Source organism: Maylandia zebra, linkage group LG22 (assembly GCF_041146795.1).
Source record: "Maylandia zebra isolate NMK-2024a linkage group LG22, Mzebra_GT3a, whole genome shotgun sequence".
Taxonomy (NCBI): domain Eukaryota; kingdom Metazoa; phylum Chordata; class Actinopteri; order Cichliformes; family Cichlidae; genus Maylandia; species Maylandia zebra.
Window position 1 is genome coordinate 1,038,032 of NC_135187.1, and position 11,276 is coordinate 1,049,307.

The 11,276-nt window shown below is 41.6% G+C and overlaps 2 protein-coding genes across 2 annotated transcripts; both read left to right on the forward strand.

Moving 5' to 3' along the window:
• The first annotated feature begins 420 nt into the window (after positions 1–420).
• Positions 421–6,993, forward strand: LOC143414767 (uncharacterized). Its single transcript, XM_076879600.1, has 3 exons — positions 421–815; positions 910–2,957; positions 6,950–6,993. Exons 1-3 carry the CDS (start codon positions 703–705, stop codon positions 6,991–6,993), a joined length of 2,205 nt encoding a protein of 734 aa, XP_076735715.1. The 5' UTR covers positions 421–702.
• A 1,665-nt stretch (positions 6,994–8,658) lies between these two features.
• On the forward strand, positions 8,659–10,891 carry LOC143414768 (uncharacterized). The gene is made up of 2 exons (XM_076879601.1): positions 8,659–8,663; positions 8,709–10,891. Exons 1-2 carry the CDS (start codon positions 8,659–8,661, stop codon positions 10,645–10,647), a joined length of 1,944 nt encoding a protein of 647 aa, XP_076735716.1. The 3' UTR covers positions 10,648–10,891.
• The last annotated feature ends 385 nt before the right edge of the window (positions 10,892–11,276 follow it).

An 11,276-nucleotide genomic window follows, 5' to 3' on the forward strand; every position in this document is an offset into this window, starting at 1 on the left:
TGGACGACTTACAAGCAAAGAAATACTATGTAAGTAACCCTAATATTAAATATATATCTGACATCTACATGTGAATTTAAGATGAATTGATAGATTTATTTCTGGAAATGATCTTTTGGCAACATATGGTGTAATTTAGGCAGCAATTTGTTGTGTTGGGTTGTGTTTATCTTAAAGTTCTGAAGTTTTTTTTATGCTTCTGTTTTTGTTTTGTTTTTTGCTATTACCCTTGATAAATAATATATGACACATTCACACACACACACACAGGTAGATAGATAGATAGATAGATAGATAGATAGATAGATAGATAGATAGATAGATAGATAGATAGATAGATAGATAGATAGATAGATAGATAGATAGATAGATTTAATGGGTTAGTGATTATATGTCAATATTGGAGTTGATTAACACTATAAACATGAAGTGGTGACTTTTGCTCTGATTTACAGTCAGGAACAATGAGGTCATGATAGTCAGAGCCTTTCCTTCATGATTTCTTAATTTCTTCTTGTTGCTTTTGCGTGTACAAGCACCTCGTTGAGAGATGTGGACTATCACAAAGACAGTACTATAGAAAAAAAATCTATATTTTAAATTATGTAATTGAATAGGAACTTTTTTATATTATGAGTTTTAGATCTCAAACTTCTTTTCAAGATAACTTTAGAAAGCTTAATTAAGGCAATTGTAGGAATAATGCTTTCTTTAAATCATAATAACCACAGTGAATTTTTATTTTCAGAGACAGGAGCAGAAAAACAGCATCACCATGATCGCAAAGATGTTTGTCATCGTTCTTCTTGTTGTTGGTAGGAAAAAAATTAATTTGTCAAAGAATTTCCTATTCATAAAGATGTGGTTAATGTGATGAAATATGAAAATGATGTAAGATTCTCTACACAGCCTGCTGCAACGCAGCGACAACAACCACATCTGCAGCGACAACAACCACATCTGCAGCGACAACAACCACATCTGCAGCGACAACAACCACAGCTGCAGCGACAACAACCACAGCTACAGGGACAACAACCACAGCTGTTCGAACAACAACCACAGCTGCAGCGACAACAACTACAGCTGCTCCAACAACAACCACAGCTGCACCGACAACAACTACAGCTGCGACAACAACAACCACAGCTGCACCAACAACAACTACAGCTGTTCCAACAACAACCACAGCTGTTCCAACGACAACCACAACTGCAGCGACAACAACCACAGCTGCTCCAACAACAACCACAGCTGCACCGACAACAACTACAGTTGCGAAAACAACAACCACAGCTGCTCCAACAACAACTACAGTTGCAGCGACAACAACCACAGCTGCTCCAACAACAACCACATCTGCTCCAACAACAATCACAGCTGCCCCAACAACAACCACAGCTGTTCCAACGACAACCACAACTGCAGCGACAACAACAACAGCTGCACCAACAACAATCACAGCTGCCCCAACAACAACCACAGCTGTTCCAACGACAACCACAACTGCAGCGACAACAACAACAGCTGCTCCAACAACAACCACAGCTGCTCCAACAACAACCACATCTGCTCCAACAACAATCACAGCTGCCCCAACAACAACCACAGCTGTTCCAACGACAACCACAACTGCAGCGACAACAACAACAGCTGCACCAACAACAACCACAGCTGCTCCAACAACAACCACAGCTGCAGGGACAACAACCACAGCTGCTCCAACAACAACCACAGTTGCAGCAACAACAACTACAGTTGCTCCAACAACAACCACAGCTGCACCAACAACAACCACAGCTGCACCAACAACAACCACAGCTGCTCCAACAACAACCACAGCTGCAGGGACAACAACCACAGCTGCTCCAACAACAACTACAGTTGCAGCAACAACAACTACAGTTGCAGCAACAACAACTACAGCTGCACCAACAACAACCACAACTGCAGCGACAACAACCACAGCTGCTCCAACAACAACCACAGCTGCACCAACAACAACCACAGCTGCTCCAACAACAACCACAGCTGCAGGGACAACAACCACAGCTGCTCCAACAACAACTACAGTTGCAGCAACAACAACTACAGTTGCAGCAACAACAACTACAGCTGCACCGACAACAACTACAGCTGCGACAACAACAACCACAGCTGCTCCAACAACAACTACAGTTGCAGCGACAACAACTACAGTTGCAGCAACAACAACTACAGCTGCACCGACAACAACTACAGCTGCGACAACAACAACCACAGCTGCTCCAACAACAACTACAGTTGCAGCAACAACAACTACAGTTGCAGCAACAACAACTACAGCTGCACCGACAACAACTACAGCTGCAACAACAACAACCACAGCTGTTCAAACAACAACCACAGCTGTTCCAACGACAACCACAACTGCAGTGACAACAACCACAGCTGCTCCAACAACAACCACAGCTGCACCGACAACAACTACAGTTGCGACAACAACAACCACAACTGCAGCGACAACAACCACAGCTGCTCCAACAACAACCACAGCTGCAGGGACAACAACCACAGCTGCTCCAACAACAACCACAGTTGTAGCGACAACAACCACATCTGCTCGAACAACAACTACAGCTGCTCCAACAACAACCACATCTGCCCCAACAACAACCACAGCTGTTCCAACAACAACCACAACTGCAGCGACAACAACCACAGCTGCTCCAACAACAATCACAACTGCAGCGGCAACAACTACAGCTGTTCCAACAACAATCACAACTGCAGCGACAACAACCACAGCTGTTCCAACAACAATCACAACTGCAGCGACAACAACCACAGCTGTTCCAACAACAATCACAACTGCAGCGACAACAACTGCAGCTGCTTCAACAACAACAACAACACCAGCAACAACAACCACAACTGTTCCAACAACAACCAAAACTGCCGCGACAACAACTACAGCTGTTCCGACAATAACCACAACTGCCGCGACAACAACTGCAGCTGCTTCAACAACAACCACAACCGCAGCAACAACAACAACAACACCAGCAACAACAACCACAACTGTTCCAACAACAATCACAACTGCAGCGACAACAACTACAGCTGCTTCAACAACAACCACAACCGCAGCAACAACAACAACAACACCAGCAACAACAACCACAACTGTTCCAACAGCAATCACAACTGCCGCGACAACAACTACAGCTGCTTCAACAACCATAACTGCAGCGACAGCAACAACCACCTCCTCTGCTATTCTCAACAACATCAGCTTCCTTACAGTAGTTCTGGCTCTGTCGTCACATGTACTCAGATCATGTTTTTAACATTTCTTAAGTTCACATCCTCCAAATGAAGCAACAAACTGAAGTACCTGTGACCATTTGAAATGTTTAAGTAACCAAATGTTTAATCATATATTTATTCTTATTTATTATGGTTTTATTTATTTATTTATATCTATCAGAGAGAAGTTGTTAAATGTTTTCCTGATGTTTGTGTGTTCCAAACTTGTGTGATCAGAGGACTGATATTAAAAATATAGTGATGTCTACAATCTCAACACTGAGCTTATCATAAATAAAGTCTTTTTGCACTGATTAATAAGTGTCTCCTGACTTTTTAAAGATGAGAATAATTTCTCATAATAATCATTTCTCTACAATAGTCAGTGTTAATACTGAGTTATATTCAGCTTTGTTTATATTTCTGCAAATCACAATAGTTATTTCATCATGTTTCCTGTTGTAAATTAAAGACCCTGCAGTATTTGGAAGATGAGATGAGACGAGATGAGATGCCTTTATTAGTCCCACGAGTGGGAAATTTCAACCTTGAAGCAGAGTCGATTATGAGCTCCCGAAGCTCCTTCTGTGGGGCGAATTCCGCTGGATCCATAACCTGGCGGGTCAATACTGTCACGGCAAATGGGATGAGCCGTGTGGAGAAAAATAAAGGAGGATCCAATTGTAGGCACTCGTGGAGGTGCGAAGGACGTTTATTGTAAAAAATAAAACACAAGTGGAAAACGGCAAACGGAACTAAAGATAATCTGAACTGGGAAAACTAAACTACTAGACATGAACACGAACATGGAGGAGGTTGAGCAGAGGCATATGACGGTAGACAGCAGGGAGAACACGTGGATGAAACACGGTAGATTCACAGACAGACCAGCGACTACAACATAAGAAGACATGACTTAAATACACACAGAAGAACACAAGGAGATTACACACAGGTGGGGAACACAGCTGGAAGTAATTGACGAGATGAGACAAGGGAGGCAAAACTGAATACACTCACATAAAACACGGACCTTCACAATAAAACAGGAAACAGGAAATAACAACACAAAGACGCAGACTAGACACTGAACTAAACATGCAGAAAAATGAGGGCATCGAAACTGAACCTAAGAACTGACCCCTCAACCAGAATGACCTGAAACATAGAATTGTAATAATAATCAACAAAGCACAACAAGAGAATCAGAAAATAATCCATAATACAAAATCAAACCAAAACATCTCAAAATACTGTGTCAAAACTGACCCAGAACCATGACAATTAGTATCCACTCCAGCATCCATTCAGTCTTTATATATGGATTTAATAACGGCTGTTCTAGTGTGTGAGGTGTGTTCACAATGTCACACAGACAATACAAGGCTCAACATGACGACCTGTCCTGAAGATTAAAGTCACGTAAGGTAGAGTTCATTTGAAAAGTAAAATAAATTAAAGCTGCCAGCAGTGATGATGGGGAACTTGCACATCAGCGCACGTTGAAGTGTGCTGCAGTTGAAGTAGGCTGGTGGTCACTTCCTGTCCCGGGAAGACATCGTCTGATATGTCATGTAGTTGTGTGTCCTTTGAAATCCACAACAGAAATCTCACGTACATCGCCTGTTGCTTATTTAATGCTACCAGCAAAGAATCAAGACTTTTCATGAAAACTGAAAAGCTCTGAGCATTAACATCAAGAAGTCACCAAAGATCATGCTACTCCAATTCAGTCTCTAGCAGTTCATTAGAATACAAGGTTTGACTATAGTGAAAACACCACCAAAATTACACTTGACCCAAACATTGACTTGTTGTTGGGTTTACGGCAGCGAGGTCAAACTCATTTTACATCTCCAAACACACTCACCTCATTTTGAGTCTATGTGGGCCAGACCAGTGAAACTCTCCTTTCTGTTAGTGCACAGAAGTTTGACAACACATTTTATCCCTGAGATATCTTAAATAACAAATGAAACAACAACCAGCAGCGAGCAGCAGGGACAATATCCCCGCCTATCCTGGGTAACGCACCTGCCCCCAAGATCCTACGTGTATGTTGCTATGTCAAGAGATGTAATGGCTATAGCGTAATTAAAAAGGAGCAACAAATGGCCGCACAGCACAGCCAGCTAAGATAAAATCAGATAGAAAAGATAGATCTTTATTGTCACTGTTACAACAACAATGAAAGGCAGTTTGGCATCTCTCCATTAGCAGTATGTAGATTCTTTACATTAAAATTACTTTAGAATAAAAGATAAAAGACACACAGCTATATACATTTGTATACAAGTTATATATGCTGTAAGGTGCCATAAAAAGCCCCCCCCCCCCCCCCCCCCCAAGACCCTGCCTGTGTGAATAATGTGTTGTCACAGGAAGCCTCGAGAGGAGAAGGCATGGGATGGCCAGGAGGTAGAGGACTACCCTCAGAAAGAGAGCGCTAGTAAGCACCGCTATTTCCTAAATCCTACCACAGGGAGAGTGGAGCACTCCCTGGCTACCTGTTGGACTTCCCAAGACTACACACAGATCCCAGGCTGGTGTAAGTTTGAGATAAGTCACTGCAAACATCCACCCAAACTGTATCAACTGCACCCCATCCTCCCTCACCCCCTTGTGGCCCAACGGGCACTCAGGAGCCCCAGAGACAGACTGGATGTGGGTCAAGACGTGTTATTATTTGTGTTGTAGATGCCTCAGTTGAAGATCTAGGGACTTTTTCCAGTTCATAATGTACATACGTGTGTGTTGTGATATTAGTTTTGTTGTGTTGTTGCCTAACAGAATCTCCATTTTCCTACATCATGTTGTATCACAACATAGAAATGCATCATCACAGAACTGAAGGTCACACAGGACAGGTTTTCGTGTGACGTGTTGTCTCCTGTTTGACGGATATGTGGCATTCCTCAGTGAAGGCTCAACCATCTCAAGTACATGCTGGGAAATGCTTTAAGCTGTTTTTGGACCTCAGTACAGAAACAATGAATGTTAATTCTCAACATCTGTTAACGCACAGGAGACTAAACTATGAGGTGTGGCTGCAAGTTTATGCAACTAGAAGCAGCTTCAATAACCACACCTCTTATGACTGATTGTGCGACAGAGAAAGGCCGGGATCAAACCTGCTCAGCTATATTTTATAAACTGCTGTGTGTGCTGCTGTTCATATGCATATCTCCAAAGAACTAAAAGAAAATCCATGTGTTGGAATAACTTCAGAATAAATTAATGAACAAATCTGCATCAATTAATTTCCAGAGTTGCACCAGATCAGCAAGATTCATAAAACAAGTTCAACAAAGCAGAAATATGTTGTGTATATATATATATATATATAAATCCCTGACCTGTGTTACAGTATAAGACACTTACTGGGCATCTGTGGTACTATTATTTTAACTGTGTTGATAATATGTGGTTTATTGCAGCTGCACTTTTTTTACTCTTTATCATGCTGCTGTTACAGAAAAAAATAAACCCTCGTGCGATCAATGAAGGATGTGTATATCTAAAGTCTTTACAAATAAACTATTTACATAAAGTGACTGATTCACACTGGTGTTGTTTTAGGCTCAAAGAAATAAAAGTTTACACCTTTAAAGACTGTAAGCATCCTTTACTCTCACTTTTTGATACCTGTGTATATTTGAAGATTTGAAGGTGCAAAAGATGAACCCAGTCAGGTCTGAAAAGTGAACATAATGCTGAAATGCATTAAACCTGCATTTTTAATCATGGCCAGCGGTACTCGGTGGCTATATTCAATTTATTACAGCACAAGTGTGTAAGTGTCTTTTAGTCGGGTCTCACCTTGTGTCTCTGATAACTGATGAATGACTTCCTGCATTAAGTGTTGCAAGAAGAAAATGAAAGCAAGCTCCCAACTCGCAAGAATGCCTTTAAAACTGACTTCTTATTTCCATTGATGAAAACTTCTTCATTTCAAGTAAATGAACCAGTAATATTTAGAATGTGTGTAAAAGAAAAGACAAAAAAGAGAGAAATCAGAGTTATTTTGATGTGGACGCTGACTGCCCACCGAGCACCACCAACCTGTAAATGTTGATTCTCCGTCTAAATCTAGTCAGCCAGTTGTGAGATTTAGTTAATCCAAAACTAATCACCGAATATTTGTTTTCTTCTGTCAGATTTTATTATCCAAAATGGTCATCTTTTATGGACCACATAGAGTCCTAATGTAGCCATAAAGATACAATCACATAAATGTAGTCATAGTCACACAGAGAAAATGTCGAAGCTCACGTCAAAACATGTCACAAATATGTGTGTGTGTGTGTGTGTGTGTCTGTGTGTGTGTAAGTGCTAAAATTAAAGTGATGACTGTTTCAGGAGGACAATAGGAGAGAGATGCAGGTAAATAAAAGTTTAGTGCACACACCTTAAACCATGACGATAACTACCATTACTCCACCTGCACATATTTGTCCTCAGGTTCATGTTGGCTGATTATAAAAAGAGGAGATGAAGTCAGAGAACATCACTTTCTTTCACTGCAGTGGACGACTTACAAGCAAAGAAATACTATGTAAGTAACCCTAATATTAAATATATATCTGACATCTACATGTGAATTTAAGATGAATTGATAGATTTATTTCTGGAAATGATCTTTTGGCAACATATGGTGTAATTTAGGCAGCAATTTGTTGTGTTGTGTTTATCTTAAAGTTCTGAAGGTTTTTTTATGCTTCTGTTTTTGTTTTGTTTTTTGCTATTACCCTTGATAAATAATATATGACACATTCACACACACACACAGGTAGATAGATAGATAGATAGATAGATAGATAGATAGATAGATAGATAGATAGATAGATAGATAGATAGATAGATAGATAGATAGATAGATAGATTTAATGGGTGAGTGATTATATGTCAATATTGGAGTTGATTAACACTATAAACATGAAGTGGTGACTTTTGCTCTGATTTACAGTCAGGAACAATGAGGTCATGATAGTCAGAGCCTTTCCTTCATGATTTCTTAATTTCTTCTTGTTGCTTTTGCGTGTACAAGCACCTCGTTGAGAGATGTGGACTATCACAAAGACAGTACTATAGAAAAAAAATCTATATTTTAAATTATGTAATTGAATAGGAACTTTTTTATATTATGAGTTTTAGATCTCAAACTTCTTTTCAAGATAACTTTAGAAAGCTTAATTAAGGCAATTGTAGGAATAATGCTTTCTTTAAATCATAATAACCACAGTGAATTTTTATTTTCAGAGACAGGAGCAGAAAATCAGCATCACCATGATCGCAAAGATGTTTGTCATCGTTCTTCTTGTTGTTGGTAGGAAAAAAATTTATTTGTCAAAGAATTTCCTATTCATAAAGATGTGGTTAATGTGATGAAATATGAAAATGACGTAAGATCCTCTACACAGCCTGCTGCAACGCAGCAACAACAACCACATCTGCAGCGACAACAACCACAGCTGCACCAACAACAACCACAACTGCTGCGACAACAACCAGATCTGCAGCAACAACAACCACAGCTGCTCCAACAACAACCACAACTGCAGCGACAACAACCACAGCTGCACCAACAACAACCACAACTGCAGCGACAACAACCAGATCTGCAGCAACAACAACCACAGCTGCTCCAACAACAACCACAACTGCTGCGACAACAACCACAGCTGCTCCAACAACAACCACAACTGCTGCGACAACAACCAAAACTGCTCCAACAACAACCACAACTGCTGCGACAACAACCACAACTGCTCCAACAACCACAGCTGCTCCAACAACAACCACAACTGCTGCGACAACAACCACAGCTGCTCCAACAACAACCACAACTGCTACAACAACAACCACAACTGCAGCGACAACAACCACATCTGCAGCGACAACAACCACAGCTGTTCCAACAACAACCACAGCTGCAGCGACAACAACTACAGCTGCAGCGACAACAACTACAGCTGCTCCAACAACAACCACAGCTGCACCGACAACAACTACAGCTGTTCCAACAACAACCACAGCTGCAGCGACAACAACTACAGCTGCTCCAACAACAACCACAGCTGCACCGACAACAACTACAGCTGTTCCAACAACAACCACAGCTGCAGCGACAACAACCACAGCTGCTCCAACAACAACCACAACTGCACCAACAACAACTACAGCTGCGACAACAACAACCACAGCTGTTCCAACGACAACCACAACTGCAGCGACAACAACCACAGCTGCTCCAACAACAACCACAGCTGCACCAACAACAACCACAGCTACTCCAACAACAACCACATCTGCAGCGACAACAACCACAACTGCAGCGACAACAACCACAGCTGCAGGGACAACAACCACAGCTGCTCCAACAACAACCACAGCTGCAGGGACAACAACCACAGCTGCTCCAACAACAACCACAGCTGCAGCGACAACAACCACAGCTGCAGGGACAACAACCACAGCTGCTCCAACAACAACCACAGCTGCAGGGACAACAACCACAGCTGCTCCAACAACAACCACAGTTGTAGCGACAACAACCACATCTGCTCGAACAACAACTACAGCTGCTCCAACAACAACCACAGCTGCTCCAACAACAACCACAGCTGCAGGGACAACAACCACAGCTGTTCCAACAACAACCACAGTTGTAGCGACAACAACCACATCTGCTCCAACAACAACCACAGCTGCTCCAACAACAACCACAGCTGCAGGGACAACAACCACAGCTGCTCCAACAACAACCACAGTTGTAGCGACAACAACCACATCTGCTCCAACAACAACCACAGTTGCAGCGACAACAACCACATCTGCTCCAACAACAACCACAGTTGCAGTGACAACAACCACAGCTGCTCCAACAACCACAGCTGTTCCAACAATAATCACAACTGCAGCGACAACAACTACAGCTGTTCCAACAACAATCACAACTGCAGCGACAACAACCACAGCTGCTCCAACAACAACCACAACTGCAGCGACAACAACCACAGCTGCTCCAACAACAACCACAACTGCAGCGACAACAACCACAGCTGTTCCAACAACAATCACAACTGCAGCGACAACAACCACAGCTGCTTCAACAACAACCACAACCGCAGCAACAACAACAACAACACCAGCAACAACAACCACAACTGTTCCAACAACAACCAAAACTGCCGCGACAACAACTACAGCTGCTTCAACAACCATAACTGCAGCGACAGCAACAACCACCTCCTCTGCTATTCTCAACAACATCAGCTTCCTTACAGTAGTTCTGGCTCTGTCGTCACATGTACTCAGATCATGTTTTTAACATTTCTTAAGTTCACATCCTCCAAATGAAGCAACAAACTGAAGTACCTGTGACGATTTGAAATGTTTAAGTAACCCAATGTTTAATCATATATTTATTCTTATTTATTATGGTTTTATTTATTTATTTATATCTATCAGAGAGAAGTTGTTAAATGTTTTCCTGATGTTTGTGTGTTCCAAACTTGTGTGATCAGAGGACTGATATTAAAAATATAGTGATGTCTACAATCTCAACACTGAGCTTATCATAAATAAAGTCTTTTTGCACTGATTAATAAGTGTCTCCTGACTTTTTAAAGATGAGAATAATTTCTCATAATAATCATTTCTCTACAATAGTCAGTGTTAATACTGAGTTATATTCAGCTTTGTTTATATTTCTGCAAATCACAATAGTTATTTCATCATGTTTCCTGTTGTAAATTAAAGACCCTGCAGTATTTGGAAGATGAGATGAGACGAGATGAGATGCCTTTATTAGTCCCACGAGTGGGAAATTTCAACCTTGAAGCAGAGTCGATTATGAGCTCCCGAAGCTCCTTCTGTGGGGCGAATTCCGCTGGATCCATAACCTGGCGGGTCAATACTGTCACGGCAAATGGGATGAGCCGTGTGGAGAAAAATAAAGGAGGATCCAATTGTAGGCACTCGTGGAG

Coding starts and splice junctions, on each gene's coding strand:
- LOC143414767 (XM_076879600.1), top strand. CDS start 703: ATGCTTTCTTTAAATCATAATAACCACAGTGAATTTTTATTTTCAGAG. Junction 816..909: donor CATCGTTCTTCTTGTTGTTG/GTAGGAAAAAAA, acceptor TTCTCTACACAG/CCTGCTGCAACGCAGCGACA. Junction 2,958..6,949: donor CCGCGACAACAACTACAGCT/GTTCCGACAATA, acceptor GTATATTTGAAG/ATTTGAAGGTGCAAAAGATG.